Here is a 17,907-nt window from a genome sequence, read left to right on the forward strand (position 1 = left end):
TTGAGCACCAGGTGTCTTACTCTTCCTAATATTCTGCAGCCCTCCCCACTGAAGAGGGTTCTGGAGAGTGATGTATTCTTATGTTTTCTTGAAGAATCATGTGTTTTATACCAGTTAAAATGGTTCAAACTAAGGAAAGAGAAGCAATTACCAGTACATATTTTAGAACCTAAATTATTACAGTTAAAAATAAATTTTATTTAGTAAAAAATTTCCATTCTTATCTCTATGCCCAGCCATTATCATTTTTCCTTTGCTTTTTGGAGAAGTCTATTTATTTTTCTAAATACAATCTATTTTTTCCCTGATGGGTCAGAATGCTAATTTCTCCCTCCCCTTGGGTTCCTGCATATCCCTTTAACCTGTTGTGTTTTTGCTTTCATTTTTTGCTCAGGTAGAACTCCATCATCTGACCCAGAGGAGCCAGAAAATCATCTTTTATCCATTAAAAATTAACCCTTAATGGGACTTCCCTGGTGCTCCAGTGGTTAAGACTCTATACTTCCACTGCAGGGGGCATAGATTCCATACCTGATGAAGTGTTAGTCCCTCAGTCATGTCTGACTCTTTGCGACCCCATGGACTGTAGCCTTTTAGGCTCCTCTGTCCATGGGATTCTTCAGGCAAGATACTGGACGGGGTAGCCATTCCCTTCTCCAGGGGATCTTCCTGACCAGGGATTGAATCTGGTTCTCCTGCATTGCAGGCAGATTCTTTACCATCTGAGCCAGCAGGAAAGCCCATACTTGGTTGGGTAACTATAAAATCCCACATGCAGCCTAGCATGGCCAAAAAAAATTAAAAATTAACCCTCAACCATTATCCATATTTGTTTAGCATACATTAACAAAGTGTCACTGAAGCTGATGAACTGCAATGAAGAGTTATGCACCGCAAAATTGTTGTGGCTCCTATTTTCAGATGGAAAAACTGAGGCACTGGGTAGGGAAATGGTTTGCTGGGGTTGGCCATGCCACAAAAACCTGAACTGAATCACTGACTTCTTAATTATTAAAGGCCACTCCACTCCAAGTCTCTTTTCTTCCCATCCCATTCCTTACCATTCCCTCCAAGACCACCACTATTCTACTTTTTCCATTTGATAGGAGAAAAAGAAAAAGGTTAATCCAGGGCTCAGTGGTAAAGAACCCACCTGCCAATGTAGAAGATGCAGGTTGAATCCCTGGCTCAGGAAGATCCCTTGGAGGAGGAAATGGCAACCCACTCCAGTATTCTTGTCTGGTAAATCCCATGGATAGAGGAGCCTGTTGGGCTACAGTCCATGGGGTCGTAAAGAGTCAGACATGACTGAGTGATTAACACACACAGTAGCAACAATAGAAGAGCTGCTAAATAGAATAAACAATTTAGCCCAGAATAAGATGCTATTGTACATGAGCAAATACTGGAATATTAGATTCAATATTTTTCAGGTAAAAATGACAAAGAAATACCTGTTTAATCTTAATAATGATTATCAGCCCCTTATTAGACCCTAAGGTCAGAGTTTGGAGAGTTCAGCTTCAGTCTGACCTAATTTTAAAAAAGGCCCTGAAGGAGTGCCACAGCAAAATGTCAAGTTCACCTCTGAGTCTACAAAACAATCTAGCCACACATCACAGAGGGAGGAAGAGAGTCACATCCTCTCAATACTTACTGCCTCTTCTCACTCTTCTACAAAAAGAAAACATCTTCCTGAGCATTACTTTGTTACTGTTGTCACTTTTCTCAGATTTATCACATTTTAAAAACGCATCGCCATGTTTTAGATAAATGTTTCAAACACGTTTTACCTCTGAGTGCATTAGAGATTAAAAAAAAAAAGTAATTCTAATTAGTGTTTTGTTGCTGCTCGTGATTTCCACCCTTGGCTTTGAAGATCAAAAAATAATAGTATGTGCTTACACGTTATTTACTTTCTCCACACACTCTGATATTATCTGGCCATTTTCTAATGTAGAACATTGGCATGAAAAATATTGAGTCATAGATGTTTGTGTATATAGACACCAGAGTTTCAGGGTGGCCTTGAAGCTTTTGTGTGATGGTAAAATGTACTGACTTTGATGATAGGTTCAAACGCTACATGGGTGGCCTTGGGCGACTCACTAACTTTGTTGAATCTCAGTTTCTTCATCTGTAAAATGGGAATTAAGGAAGCTACTTAATGTGAAGTGCTTAGCATAAATGGCCAGCATGAACCATGTGTGTAATACATGTGTCCTGTTGGTTACATAGTCTCTGGAGTTAGGTATCCTGGGTTCACATCCCAAATCAACTACATATTTACTGTGCTAATTACTGAACTTCTCAGTGTCTCTGTTCATTCATTTGTAGCCAGATTTTTTTTTTCTTTTGGTCTGTGAGGCATACATACCAATAGTTCCCTGGCCAGAGAGCAAACCTGTGCCCCCTGCAGTGGAAGCACAGAGTCTTAACCACTGGACCACCAGGGAAGTTCCTGTAACCAGAAATTTAAGCAGAGAATTATAGAGAGGGTTTTTACATCTACCTTTTCAAACTGAGATTTCATGATGAAGGCTTTGCTACTAATTCTGGCAGACAGCTGTCAATTCATGTATCTTGACTAGAATAACTAGAGACCCATGATTTTAATTAGGTCTTTGTTTGTTTAGAAAATAAAGACATTGACCGGTGAAAAACAGGATTTATTGTAGGGTTATATATGGCAGATAAAAATCTCACCAGAACACAGGGAGATGGACAGTGATACAGCAGGCTTGACAGAAACAGGAACTAAAGCAGCATCTGTCTTCCTCTCAGAGGCAAGTAGATCTCTTTCTTCATGATATTTCAGCTTTTCCCAGCATTCTTACTCCATTCTGTTCCTGAAACTGACTGGCTTCTTGTGACTCTATTCAAGAATCATTTCTGCTTGCTAATAATCATACCTTGCCTTTTAAGGCTTCTCTAGCTTTGAATCTACACCATGACCTTACAGCTTGAGTTCTCCTGACTAAATGTTTGAACCTTTCATTTTCCAAAATCCAGTTTTGTGAGAAGGATGAGTGGCCCAGATTTTCTTTTCAAGCCAGACCACTGGCTACAGTATGAATGGACTTTCCTTGAGTCAGATGGTCTCCACAGATCCAAATAGCTGGGGCTTGGGGAATTTCATTTATGTGGCAGAGGGAGGTTTCCAAGAGCAACAGATGTAGGCGGGGCAGGAAGTTAGTGATGTTTCTGGTATCTCCATTGGAAAATGGAGGTCATGGAGTTTATACTCAGAAATTTGGGAATCCACTTAAGTCTCAGTTCAGTTTCATTCAGTTCAGTCACTCAGTTGCGTTTGACTCTTCTGACCCCATGCACTGCAGCACACCAGGCTTCCCTGTCCATCGCCAACTCCCAAAGCTTGTTCAAACTCGTCCATTGAGTTGGTGATGCCATCCAATCATCTCATCCTCTGTCGTCCCCTTCTCCTCCTGCCTTCAATCTTTCCCAGCATCAGGGTCTTTTGCAATGAATCAGTTCTTTGCATCAGGTGGCCAAAGTACTGAAACTTCAGCTTCAGCATCTGTCCTTCCAATGAATATTCAGAACTGGTTTACTTTAGGATTGACTGGTTTGATTCCTTGCAGTCCAAGGGACTCTCAAGAGTTGTCTCCAACACCACAGTTCAAAAGCATCAGTTCTTCTGTGCTCAGCTTTCTTTATGGTCCAACTCTCACAGCTATACGTGACTACTGGAAAAACCATAGCCTTGACACTGCATACCTTTGTCAGCAAAGTAATGTTTCTGCTTTTTAATATGCTGTCTAGGTTGGTCATAGCTTTTCTTCCAAGGAGCAAGCATCTTTTAATTTCATGGCTGCAGTCACCATCTGCAGTGATTTTGGAGCCCCAGAAAATAAAGTCTGTCACTGTTTCCATTGTTTCCCCATCTATTTGCCATGAAGTGATGGGACCAGATGCCATGATCTTTGTTTTTCAAATGCTAACTTTTAAGCCAGATTTTTCATTCTCCTCTTTCACTTTCATCAAGAGGCTCTTTAGTTGCTCTTCGCTTTGGGCTATAAGGGTTGTGATATCTGCATATCTGAAGTTATTGATATTTCTAACAGCAATCTTGATTCCAGCTTGAGCTTCATCCAGCCTAGCATTTCACATGATGTACTCTGCATATAAGTTAAATAATCAGGGTGACAATATACAATGTCGATGTATTCCTTTGCCAGTTTAGAAACAGTCCACTGTTCCATGCGTGGTTTTAACTGTTGCTTCTTGACTTGCATACAGGTTTCTCAGGAGGTAGGTAAGGTGGTCTGTATTCCCATTTCTTTAAGAATTTTCTACAGTTCGTTCTGATCCACACAAGCCAAAGGCTTTAGCATAGTCAATGAAGCAAAAGCAGATGTTTTTCTGGAATTCTCTTGCTTTTTCTACGATCCAACAGATGATGGCAATTTGATTTCTGGTTCCTCTGCCTTTTCTAAATCCAGCTTAAATCTGGAAGTTCTTGGTTCACGTACTGTTGAAGCCTAGCTTGGAGAATTTTGAGAATTTCTTTGCTAGGGTGTGAGATGAGAACAATTGTGTGGTAGTTTGAGCATTCTTTGTATTGCTTTTCTTTGGAATTGGAATGAGTCCCACTTAAGTTTATTCATTCTATTAGGAAGTTCAGTTCAGTTCAGTCATTCAGTTGTGTCCGACTCCTTGTGACCCCATGAACTGCAGCATGCCAGGCCTCCCTGTCCATCACAAACTCCTAGAGTTTACCCAAACTCATGTCCATTGAGTCGGTGATGCCATCCAACAGTCTCATCCTCTGTCATCCCCTTCTCCTCCTGCCCTCAATCTTTCCCAGCATCAGGGTCTTTTCAAATGAGTTAGCTCTTTGCATCAGCGACTTATTCAAATGGTCTTGGCTTGAGACTAATGATGGAATCATGAATTTTGCTCCAGGATCTGTTTTAGGATCTTTCTACTCAAAGTGTGGTCCATAGACTAGCCTTAGGAAGCATTATTATGAAGAAAGCTAGTGGAGGTGATAGAATTCCAGCTGAACTATTTCAAATCCTAAAAGATGACGCTGTGAAAGTGTTGTACTCAAATTGCCAGCAAATTTGGAAAAGTCAGCAGGGGTCACAGGACTGGAAAAGGCCAGCTTTTATTCCAATCCCAAAGAAGGGCAATGTCAAAGAATGTTCAAATTACCGCACAATTGCACTCATTTACATGCTAAAGAATCTGCCTGCAATTCAGGAGATTCTGGTTCTATCCCTAGGTTGGGAAGATCCCCTGGAGAAGGGAATGGCAACCCATTCCAGTATTCTTACATGGGAAATCCCATGGACAGAGGAGCCTGATGGGCTATAGTCCATGGGATTGCAAACAGCCGGACATGACTGAGCAACTAACATGCACATGCTAACAAGGTAATGCTCAAAATCCTGCAAGCTAGGCTTCAACAGGACATGAACCAAGAACTTCCAGATGTACAAGCTGGATTTAGAAAAGTTGGAGTAACCAGAGATCAAATTGCCAAAATCTGCTGGATCATAGAAAAAGCAAGAGAATTGCAGAAAAATGTATTTCTGCTTCATTGAATACACCAAAGCTGTTGGCTGTGTGGATCACAACAAATTGTGGAAAATTCTTAAAGAGATGGGAATACTAGGCCAACTTAACTGCCTCCTGAGAAACCTGTATGCAGATCAAGAAGCAACAGTGAGAACCGGACATGGAACAATGAACTGGCCCAAAATTGGGAAAGGAGTATGTCAAAGCTGTATATTGTCACCCTGATTATTTAGCTTATATGCAGAGTACATCACATGAAATGCTGGGCTGGATGAAGCTCAAGCTGGAATTAAGATTGCAGGGAGAAATATCAATAGCCTCAGATATGCAAAGGACACCACCCTAATGGCAGAAAGTGAAAAGGAGCCTCTTGATGAAGGTGAAAAAGGAGAGTGAAAAAGCTGGCTTAAAACTCAACATTCAAAAAATGAATATTATGGCATCCCATCCCATTACCTCACAGCAAATGGAATGGAAAAAATGGAAACAGTGACGATTTAATTTTGGGGGGGCTCCAAAATTATTATGGATGTTGACTGCAGCCATGAAATTAAAAGATGCTTGCTCCTTGGGAAAAAAAGCTATGACCAACCTAGACAGCATATTAAAAAGCAGAGACATTACTTTGCCAACAAAGGTCTGTAGAGTCAAAGCTATGATTTTTCTAGTAGGTATGCACAGATATCAGAGAAGGCAAGGGCACCCCACTCCAGTACTTTTGCCTAGGAAATCCCATGGACGGAGGAGCCTGGTAGGCTGCAGTCCATGGGGTTGTGAAGAGTCGGACACGACTGAGCAACTTCACTTTTACTTTTCACTTTCATGCATTGGAGAAGGAAATGGCAACCCACTCCAGTGTTCTTGCCTGGAGAATCCCAGGGATGGGGGAGCCTGGTGGGCTGCTGCCTATGGGGTCGCACAGAGTCGGACACGACTGAAGCGACTTAGCAGCAGCAGCAGCATGTACAGATATGAGAGTTGGACCATAAAGAAGGCTGCTAAAGAATTGATGCTTTTGAATTGTGGTGCTGGAGAAGATGCTTGAGAGTTCCCGAGGCAGCAAGATCAAACCAGTCAATCCTAAAGGAAATCAACACTGAATATTCATTGGAAGGACTGATGCTGAAGCTGAAGCTCCAAAACTTTGGCCACCTGATGCAAATGAGCCAACTCATCGTAAAAGATTCTGATGCTGGGGAAGACTGAGGGCAGGAGAAAGAGGCAACAGAAGATGAGATGGCTGGATGGCAACACTGACTCAATGGACATGAGTTTGAACAAACTCTAGGAGACAGTGAAGGACAGGGAAGCTTGGTATATTGCAGTCCACGGGGTCGCAGAGAGTTTGACATGACTGAGTGACTGAACATCAACATGGAACAGCAGTGTCAATATCACTTAGGAGCCAATAGATTTCCAAAGAAGTCATAATCCTAGGCTCCACCTTGGGTCTACTAAACTAGAATATATATATTACGATTCCTGGATGATTTGTATTTACATTAAATTTTGAGAAGTGTGGCTCTAGAATTGGTTTAGAATAGGCCTTCTAAAGTGGCTTCCCTGTTGGCTCAGTGGTAAAGAATCTGCCTGCCAAGGCAAGAGATTGGGGTTTGATCCCTGGGTAAGGAAGATCCCCTGGAGAAGGAAATGGTAACCCACTCCAGTAATCTTTCCTGGGAAATCCTGTGGACAGAGAAGCCTGGTAGGCTACAGTCCATGAGGTCCCAAGAGTTGGGCATAGGTTAGCAACTCAACAACAACAAAGGCCTTCTAAAAGTTATTGAAGGTTTTTACAAACTCCCAGTAGTGCTCTAGCCATGTGAGAACCAGTGTTAAGTTGTCCGAATTTTGTAAGTTGCATGATTTTATGTTTGGTAGCTTGAAATTAGCTATTCTGGGAATGTTTATTCCATGGAAATTGGCAAATACTATAAATTTGTGTGTTTTGTACTGGAAAGCCTATCGTCAAACATTTACCAGCATTCCACTGGAAAGTTCTAAATCTAATTCAATCTAGAATTAGAACAGTCTCCTAGGGATTGTTGGACACAGAAGCTCCCATATATGGAAGGGACAAGACAATGAGTTCCAATTCCTCAGCAAACTTTCAATCTTGTATGACAATATTATTCTAGATAGTTATTTCTTTATAAAAAATAATCTGAGGGACCTCCCCAGTGGTCAAGTGTCTAAGACTTCATGCTCCCAATGCAGGGGCCCCAGGTTTGATACCTGGTCAGGAAACCAGATTCCACATGTCTTCAATCATTAGACTGAAGATTCCGAGTGCTACAACTAAGACCTGGTGCAGCCACGGAAATAAATTTTTTTTTTTTTTAATCTGAGTATGAAAGAAGCACAAGGAGGGAGGGGAATGTAGGAGTTGGTAATACTCAAAATCTAGATAGGTAGGCAGGCAAACACTGAGGATTCTCCCCGCTGACAGCTGGACAGCTTTGGAGCTGAAACCCAGACATGGAACAGCAGTTTCCAAATAGAGGAGAAGACAAGGGTGAGTAGATTCTGGTCCTGGAGACATATCACATGGGGAAATTCATTGCTTGTATTGTATTGAATATAAAATTGTTAAACAAAATGACTCCTCCCCAAGTTAATGGTAGGTATGGATGTAAATGTTTCATGCTATAAATATAGGGAGTGGATTTTAAAGTGTGATCTCTAGACTAGTGCATCAGCATCACCCAAGAATCTATTGTAAATGCAAATTAATGAGCTTTGCCTTAGACCTACCAGATCAGAAACTCTGGGGAGTAGAGAACAGTGAGCTGAGTTTTAGCAAGCCTTCAGGTGATTCTGTTGCACACTCCTGAAGCAGGAAATGTCGGAGAGTTCCTTTTTTGGTCCAATTAGAGGATCCATTTTCAACTTGAACCCCAAATGGGAAGTGACTCTTCTTGCAAAGGAGTTTCCAGCGCAACTGGAAGATAGGTGAGGAAGGCAGAGAACACAGGCTAAGAGAACTACAGGGCTGGGCAAATATTAAGAAGCTTTTTCCAGGGAAATTAGCCAGGCATGCAAGCACCTGGCATGATGCCAAGACTCCTGGAGAGTAAAAGCCTTCCTGGAAATCAATTGAGAAAAGTTGCTTCAAAGTGAACTTTGAAGAAGTGCATAAGTACTTGCAGTATTTCTGCAAATACTAATAAAAGTTCTCATTTAAAGAAGGTGACATCCTAGCACACATAGGAATAAATCAATTAAGAATTATTCAGATATTGGAAGAAAGGGTACTAGAACAGCTTATTCATTTTGCTTCTCTGTTTAAGAGCTCTCACTGATTCCTTAATATAATGACAACATTTAAAGAGTATACCATACCTGGCACAGGTATGGTAGTAAGTACTTCAGTAAATATCTCATTATTAGCCCCGTATCACAGGTAAGGAAATTGAGCCCCAGAAATGTATAGTAACTTGCCCCAACTCACACAGCTAGAAAGTGATAATACTGGGATTCAAATCTAAGAAGTTTTGTTCCAGAGCACCACTGCTTAAGCAAAATTGCTCTATTGTTTCTCTTTAATGAGAATGTCATTAAGTCTTAAATATTCAGAGGCTTGGAGTTCCCATTTCAGAGGGTGCATTTTTGTGGTTTTTACAAGTCTCAAGCTAAATAACCTCTTTATATATTTTTGTATAGGGACTCTGGACCCTACCTGACTGATGCTATCAAGGTCTGACTGACAATCAGGTGAGCTACACCTCTACAGGACATTGTTTCAATAAGGCTACTATCACAAGCATATTACATGCTACTCTGAATCCACATATTGGATGTTTAAATTCTCTTGTTATAATACAAGACATAAAAGTTACACACATGGGGGCCAACTGATTCCAACTATGAAAAGGAAGGGATGTTGAATCAAAGGACCAGCACCTGTAATTTGGATGTTTGCATTTTGTCTGAGATAAATTAGGTGAACTTGCTCTAATTCTGGCATTTACCCTCATACGAAATTCATTTTTAAGCATCATGAGAGCAATGGCTATTTTATTCACTCTATGTATGCATAGTCAAAGGGCACTGCTTGACACGTGGTAGGCACTCAGGTATTTGTGAAAGGAAGGGAGGAAGGGAGGAAAGGTAAGGAGGGAGAGAGAAAAGAAAGTTATAAAGGTATATTAAATGTCTTTGAATTTTTTTAACAGCCCTAAATGTGTGTGTAACCTTTGAAGTAACTGTTTAGGTGTTGACAAGCCAGGCCAACAAAGTAGAAGAAAACATATTTCATGTAGAGGAGTACAATATGCAAATATGAAATAAAGCATTTGTGAAATTTCTACTTTGATCCAGTCCTATGGGCAGCTTCATGGAAGCAAGTTTGCAAGTCAATAATTCAATAAGTATAATGACTTATTCAACAAATATTTATTGAGAGCCTCCTACCTGCCAGGCAGGTAGTATGTGCTGAGGTCACAAAAATGAGTAAGACACCATTTCTGGCCACAAGAGCTCAGACAATTAGTGGGAAAGACAGATACATGGTGGTGATGGTCACACAACTCTATAAATTAAAAACCATTGAGTTACATAATTTAGATTGGTGAATTGTATGGTATGTGAATTACACTTCAATAAAACTGTTAAAACAGAAAAAAACAGGTACAGGTATATCAGATCAGATCAGATCAGTCGCTCAGTTGTGTCCGACTCTTTGCGACCCCATGAATCACAGCACGCCAGGCCTCCCTGTCCATCACCAACTCCCGGAGTTCACCCAGACTCAAGTCCATCGAGTCAGTGATGCCATCCAGCCATCTCATCCTCTGTTATCCCCTTCTCCTCTTGCCCCTAATCCCTCCCAGCATGAGTCTTCTCCAGTGAGTCAACTCTTTGCATGACATGGCCAAAGTACTGGAGTTTCAGCTTTAGCATCATTCCTTCCAAGAACACCCAGGACCAATCTCCTTTAGAATGGACTGGTTGGATCTCCTTGCAGTCCAAGGGACTCTCAAGAGTCTTCTCCAATACCACAGTTCAAAAGCATCAATTCTTTGGCACTCAGCCTTCTTCACAGTCCAACTCTCACATCCATACATGACCACAGGAAAAACCATAGCCTTGACTAGATGGACATTTGTTGGCAAAGTAATATCTCTGCTTTTCAATATGCTATCTAGGTTGGTCATAACTTTCCTTCCAAGGAGTAAGAGTCTTTTAATTTCATGGCTGCAGTCACCATCTGTAGTGATTTTGGAGCCCAGAAAAATAAAGTCTGACACTGTTTCCACTGTTTCCCCATCTATTTCCCATGAAGTGGTGGGACCAGATGCCATGATCTTCGTTTTCTGAATGTTGAGCTTTAAGCCAACTTTTTCACTCTCCACTTTCACTTTCATGAAGAGGCTTTTGAGTTCCTCTTCACTTTCTGCCATAAGGGTGGTGTCATCTGCATATCTGAGGTTATTGATATTTCTCCTGGCAATCTTGACTCCAGCTTGTGTTTCTTCCAGTCCAGCGTTTCTCATGATGTACTCTGCATAGAAGTTAAATAAGCAGGGTGACAATATACAGCCTTGACATACTCCTTTTCCTATTTAGAACCAGTCTGTTGTTCCATGTCCAGTTCTAACTGTTGCTTCCTGACCTGCATACAAATTTCTCAAGAGGCAGATCAGGTGGTCTGGTATTCCCATCTCTTTCAGAATTTTCCACAGTTTATTGTGATCCACACAGTCAAAGGCTTTGGCATAGTCAATAATGCAGAAATAGATGTTTTTCTGGAACTCTCTTGCTTTTTCCATGATCCAGCGGATGTTGGCAATTTGATCTCTGGTTCCTCTGCCTTTTCTAAAACCAGCTTGAACATCAGGAAGTTCACGGTTCACGTATTGCTGAAGCCTGGCTTGGACAATTTTGAGCATTACTTTACTAGCGTGTGAGATGAGTGCAATTGTGCGGTAGTTTGAGCCTTCTTTGGCATTGCCTTTCTTTGGGATCGGAATGAAAACTGACCTTTTCCAGTCCTGTGGCCACTGCTGAGTTTTCCAAATTTGCTGGCATATTGAGTGCAGCACTTTCACAGCATCATCTTTCAGGATTTAGAATAGCTTAACTGGAATTCCATCACCTCCACTAGGTTTGTTCGTAGTGATGCTTTCTAAGGCCCACTTGACTTCACATTCCAGGATGTCTGGCTCTAGGTCAGGTATAAGCCTTGTACAAAACCAAGAAGAGGTGGCCATAACTCAGCCTGGGAAGGGAAGAAGTATGCTTCATCAATGAATAGAGCCTGAGCTGAAATCTTAATTAAAAACGAAACAAAACAAAACAACCAAAAAGTTACCTAGGTGATATGTACAGGACGTTCCAGAGGGGACAGAATGAACAAAGGCATGGAAGTGAGAAACCAGGTATGTGTACGGGGGTGGTGGTCGGAGTCGGGGTCGGCGGGTGGGCTGTTGGCAGGGCTTTAAAGCCAGAGAGGTAGGCGGAGGCCAGAATCGAGCTCGAGGTAGTCGTGAGAGGGTTTTATTTAAACTGGAAAGTGTTACAATTCGTGATCAGATTTGTTTTAGATAAGCCACACCATCAGCTGTGACGTAATGGAAAGGATGCTGATTTCCCACCCCACCCCCCGCCCCCGTCCCCGCACCCGCCCCCAGTCAGAATAACCTGTGCGTAGGGCTTGGGTCTGCCATTTTAAAGCTAGAAGTGTTATATAAATTTGTCGTCCTGTTAGTCGATTGAGCCTAACAGCATGGTTTGTCAGCAGGGGGAACATGGAAAGTTGCTTAATGTTCAGATTACCTTAAAACCACGCTGATCCTGCGATGAGTGAAAAAGAGTTTGTCAGTGAGTGGGACACAGCCTGGCTAATTTTTAAAAAGTCTTTACAAGGCTGGAAATGTGGTGCTGAGAGTTGGTGAGATTCTCCAGATCTTCTGCTTTTCGTATTCTCCTGGGTACTCTCACAATTTATTAAAATGATCGTTCTAAGTACGCTTGTAGAATCAAATAAATAAAAAGGAATAAAATAGTTGGAGCATCGCCAACAGGACCGCACTTTCCAGGAAGGGCAGATTTTCCCTGAAGGAGGTTGAACCGTCGAACCGGAACCACGAACACAGGCCCCTACGCAGCACGAAGGACTGACGGGAACACCGCCACGGGGCACCCTGCTGTCCGCCCTCCCCTGCCCCCCTTCTTGCCGGCTCGAAAGTCTACTTTGGTTCCCGCCCCTTTCCTCTTGCGCTTTCGAATCCCTTCCCCCTCCGCCATTTCCGGATGGGAACCCTTTGTAAATTTCTTTCACGTTGAAGCGTGGGACCAATTTCGTCAACACAATCCGGAGTGGTTAACATGGCGGCGACCGTAAGATGCTTCGGTAGAGGTAAAACAGAGGGTCAGCTGGGCTTGCGGGGAAAAATAGTTCTGGCGCGGGGTCTTCTCCGGCTGCGCACTGCAAGTCGGACACTCCAACGTGCGGGTCTGCACTGGGGGCTTGATAAGTCTGTTAAGTCGCTCGCTCAGTCGTGTCCGACTCTTTGCGACCCCGTGGACCGTAGCCCACCAGGCTTCTCCGTCCGTGGGATTCTCCAGGCACGAATACTGGAGTGGGTTGCCATTTCCTTCTCCAGGGGATCTTCCCAACCCAGGGATCGAACCCAGGACCCCCGCATTGGAGGCAGACGCTTTAACCTCTGAGCTACCAGGGAAGCCAGGGGGCTTGATAAACCTCTACTTTTTCTTGGCTCTAAGTTCTCCAGAGGGTCGTTGATACTCAAAAGCTACCTCAGAGAGGTTTTCACTCCTTTCTGGAGCTGTCCACCCTAGGACTGAAGTGGGAGGGAGATGTACATGGACATCCTTCCAGCCGCCGTAGGGAAGGAGTCAGAGACACAGTTTTGTCTCCGATGCTGGAGATGTGGGCTGCGAGGACGGGGGAGGAAAGGAGTTAGAATCAAAGGTTATCATTCTCTCTTTGCCACGTATTCTTCTCATGGCTTTCAGGATGCCTTACTCTCTTAATTTCCTTTTTATCTCACCTGTCGTTTGTCACATTACTTTGCTGGTTCGTCTTCCTATTTCCAATCTCTTACCTTGGAATGCCTCAGCAGCCAGGATTCTCCATCCTTCAACCTCATGTCTTTGTATCTGAATTCACTCTTTTGGTGATCTCGTCCAAGTTGTGTGGTTTGACTGTTGTCTGTATCTTAATGGTTCTCAAAATTATCTACAATAAGTACTTGAACTGTAGATTTCTAAACTACTCTCTATTCTAGATCTCCAATTGTATATCTAATCAGCATCTAACTAGAATCAAACTCATTGTCATGACCTGGAGTCTTACCCGTCTCATTTGATGGTAACTTCATCCTTTAAGTTGCCCAGACACAAAACCTCAGAATATTCCTGACTCCCCCTCTTTTTCCTCACACTTCACATTAAGTAGTTGGCAGATCCTTTTGGTTGTACTCTCAAAATAAATCCAGAATCTGGCGGCTTCTCACTACTTCACTGAAACGACCTTCCAGGCCATTATCACCCCTGACTTAGATTTCTCTACAATCTACCCTCAACAAGTAGTCAGATTGGTTCTTTAAGAACATAAATCAAATCACGTTGCTCCTATGATCAGAATTCTCAAAACCTCCCCATTTTTCTAAGTTTTAAGTCTTTAGAATAACCAATAGCTGTGCTGTCCATTTTGTTATCCGTGATTGAGCATTTTAAATGTGGCTAATCCGAATGAGTGTGTTAAACATGTTAGATTTTGAGGATGTGGTACCGAAAGAGGTAAAATATCTCTAATTTTTTTATATTAAAAACATGTTGAAATAATATTTTGGCTATTGGTTGTAATAAAATGTTAATTTTTATTATTAATTAACTTTTTTTTTTACCCTTTTAAAAATTGTGGCTATTAGAAAATTATTCCTGTGGCTTACATTATATCTCTGTTTGACAGCACTGACCTAGGGTCTTCCATGTCATTTGGTGCCTGCCTTCTCCTCCCTCCACTCACCCAGTTTACCACCCTGAGCTCTTTTTTCTCTTCTTTACTCATTGTACTCACAGCAGCTTCTTTGTTCCATAAACACACCAAAAACATTCCTTTGTTGGGAGGACTTTTTCTCTCAAGTGGAATGGGCCTGGAACACTTTTTCTAGGTATTTGCATTACTGACTTTCTCAATTGTTTCAAGCCTTTGCTCAAATGTCACCTTTTTAAAAGGGCCTACCTTAACCTTCTTATTTAAAATTACAACTAACTTTCCCCTTGATTCTCAATTCCTTTTACCCAGAGGGTTTTCCACTGAAGTGCAAAAGTGAAAGACTTGCTCGTTTGTCTCCACTCTTTGTGACCCCATGGACTGTAGCCTGCCAGGCTCCTCTGTCCATGGGATTCTCCAGGCAAGAATACTGGAGTGGGTAATCATTCCCTTCTTGAGGAGATCTTCCTGACCCAGCAATTGAACTCAGGTCTCCTGTATTGCAGGCAGATTCTTTACTGTCTGAGCCACTAGGGAAGCCTCAGGGTTTCCCATTACCACTACCATATTATGTTTATTAGTATTGCTTCTCCTTACTACGATGTAAGCTCCATGAGCAAAAGGATTTTGTTCGTTTTGTTTATGAAATACTTAAAGCAGTGCTAGCACATTGTTTCATTGGCATAATTATTGTCCAATAAATGATGAATGAATACATGGATCTTCAACAAAATGCCACTCCTCTTTCATACGTTGTAAATTCAAGCTAGTTTTAGAAAAGGCAGAGGGACTAGAGATCAAATTGCCAACATTTGCTGGATCGTTGAAAAAGCAAGAGAGTTCCAGAAAAACATCTATTTCTGCTTTATTGACTATGCCAAAGCCTTTGACTGTGTGGATCACAATAAACTGTGGAAAATACTGAAAGAGATGGAAATACCAGACCACCTGACCTGCCTCTTGAGAAACCTATATGCAGGTCAGGAAGCAACAGTTAGAACTGGACATGGAACAACAGACTGGTTCCAAATAGGAAAAGGAGTATGTCAAGGCTGTATATTGTCACCCTGCTTATTTAACTTATATACAGAGTACATCATGAGAAACGGTGAGTTGCAGGAAGCACAAGCTGGAATCAAGATTGCTGGGAGAAATATCAATAACCTCACATATGCAGATGACACCACCCTTATGGCAGAAAGTGAAGAAGAACTAAAGAGTCTCTTGATGAAAGTGAAAGAGGAGAGTGAAAAAGTTGGCTTAAAAGTCAACATTCAGAAAACTAAGATCATGGCATCTGGTCCCATCACTTCCTGGCAAATAGATGGGTAAACAGTGTCGGACTTTATTTTTTTGGGCTCCCAAATCACTGCAGATGGTGATTACAGCCATGAAATTAAAAGATGCTTACACCTTGGAAGGAAAGTTATGACCAACCTAGATAGCATATTCAAAAGCAGAGACATTACTTTGTCAACAAAGGTCCGTCTAGTCAAGGCTATGGTTTTTCCTGTGGTCATGTATGGATGTGAGAGTTGGATTATAAAGAAAGCTGAGTGCCAAAGAATTGATGCTTTTGAACTGTGGTGTTGGAGAAGACTCTTGAAAGTCCCTTGGACTGCAAGGAGATTTAACCAGTCCATCCTAAAGGAAATCAGTCCTGGGTGTTCATTGGAAGGACTGATGTTGAAGCTGAAATTCTAGTACTTTGGCTACCTCATGCGAAGAGCTGACTCATTTGAAAAGACCCTGATGTTGGGAAAGATTGAAGGCAGGAGGAGAAGGGGACGACAGAGGATGAGATGGTTAGATGGCATCACCCACTCAATGGACATGAGCTTGGGTAAACGCTGGTAGTTGGTGATGGACAGGGAGTCCTGATGTGCTGCAGTTCAAGGTGTCACAAAGAGTTGGACACGACTGAGCGACTGAACTGAACTGAATGAATAATGCTTAAAGTAATTTGAATCCAGGTTTTGCTCTCATTAGTTCACATTTCCTTCTTTCGTTAAAGAGATATTTATTGTGTTTTCATTTGAAAAAACACTGGGTTTTGTGTTAGAAACACAATAGTGAACAAGTTATATACATTCTTTGGCCATGGTGCTTATCTATTGAGAAGCAGACATTAACTGGATTGTTCTTTCCATAATTACAGATGTCCTAAGTGCTGTGAAGGAAAAGTACAAGTTGTAAGAGTGCATGTGAGAAACCTTAGTCGATTCTGAGCCTTTAGGGAAGACTTTTCTGAAGGAATAAGCTTAAGTAGAGTCCCTGAAAGATCACTCGATAGTTATGAATTAGCTTTGGGAAGTGGGGATTGCAAAGTAGTAGACGAGAATGTCACAGAAGGAGGGAAGATTATGTTTGAAAGTCTGAAGGTTGTAGAAAACTCGGTGTGTTCAAGTAACTCAAAGGAGGCAGTGTATTTGAAGTGCAGAAAGCCTAAGAGAGTGGTGTTAGATGAAGCTGCCTAGATAGGTTAGAGGTAGCTCACGGAGGACCTTGTTAAGTATTTACTTTATTTGAAGAAGCATCCAAGTGTTGTAAGGATATGTGATTTCATTTTTAAGTCATCCCTCTTAGTAGGAGGAGGGAAAGAAATGAAGAGGGCCAAAGACAGAATAGTTTGGAGTCTGTTGCAGTGTTTCATGTAGTAGATGATGGTGGCCTGCACTGGTGCTTATGGTGGGAAGGCAAGGACTAGATGAATGCGATCTCCTGGGGAAAACAAGGATTATAGAGTTAGGTTGAGAAGTCCTGGGGATCTCTAACCTTTCAGTATCCTGTGTAAGAAAATCAGCCAGCAAAGGTGATGGATTAATTTCCATCTTATTGCTGTGGGGTAGGGGTGGGGATGACTTTTGAGAATGAATGCAGATTTAGTTAGGTTTGTAAGTAGTGGAGGAAATTCGGAGAGCATCTGCTTTCTCTGAAGTAGCAAGTGAGGTTTTCTGCTGAGAGGAAAAGAAATATATTAAAGGAATATAATAAAACACTACAGATAGATAAACTGATTACAGAGGAATTGAAAATACAGATATGTTCTAATAGTGCTGTTTCTCTGTTGTTCAGTCACTAAGTTGTGTCCAGCTCTTTTCCAACCGCATGTACTGGGGCCCGCCAGGCCCCTCTGTCTATGGGATTTCCCAGGCAAGAATACTAGAGTGGATCGCCATTTCCTTCTGCAGGGGATCTTCCTGACCCAGGGATCAAACCCATGTTTCCTGCATTGGCAGGAGAACCATCAGGGAAATCAACAATGCTATTTAAGTAGTGTTTTTGTAGTTTGGTTTTTTCCTTAGTCTGAGGCAGTTTGATACCTGTTGAAAATTTTAATTTCTGGTTGTCATGACTGGGGATTCTTGAAAGTAGTGTTGATTATTTTATAGCAGGTTGCA

General features: G+C 41.9%; 1 protein-coding gene and 1 long non-coding RNA gene across 2 annotated transcripts in view; one reads left to right on the forward strand and one right to left on the reverse strand.

Annotated features, from left to right (window-relative positions):
- Nucleotides 1-9,920: 9,920 nt before the first annotated feature.
- LOC139183655 (uncharacterized) lies at nt 9,921-12,728 on the reverse strand. The gene is made up of 2 exons (XR_011567242.1): nt 12,322-12,728; nt 9,921-11,764 (listed from the first exon to the last, which is right to left on the reverse strand). It is a non-coding gene; the product is annotated as an uncharacterized lncRNA (long non-coding RNA).
- A 1-nt stretch (nt 12,729) lies between these two features.
- The window catches only part of MRPL1 (mitochondrial ribosomal protein L1), a 70,698-nt gene continuing 65,520 nt past the window's right edge, over nt 12,730-17,907 (forward strand). The window contains exon 1 of the mRNA XM_019962988.2: nt 12,730-12,904. Within this exon, the coding sequence (XP_019818547.2) occupies nt 12,874-12,904 (31 nt within the window). The 5' untranslated portion in view covers nt 12,730-12,873. The remainder of the gene's footprint in view (nt 12,905-17,907) is intronic.

The sequence above is a fragment of the Bos indicus genome, chromosome 6 (genome assembly GCF_029378745.1).
Source record: "Bos indicus isolate NIAB-ARS_2022 breed Sahiwal x Tharparkar chromosome 6, NIAB-ARS_B.indTharparkar_mat_pri_1.0, whole genome shotgun sequence".
Classification (NCBI taxonomy): Eukaryota; Metazoa; Chordata; class Mammalia; order Artiodactyla; family Bovidae; genus Bos; species Bos indicus.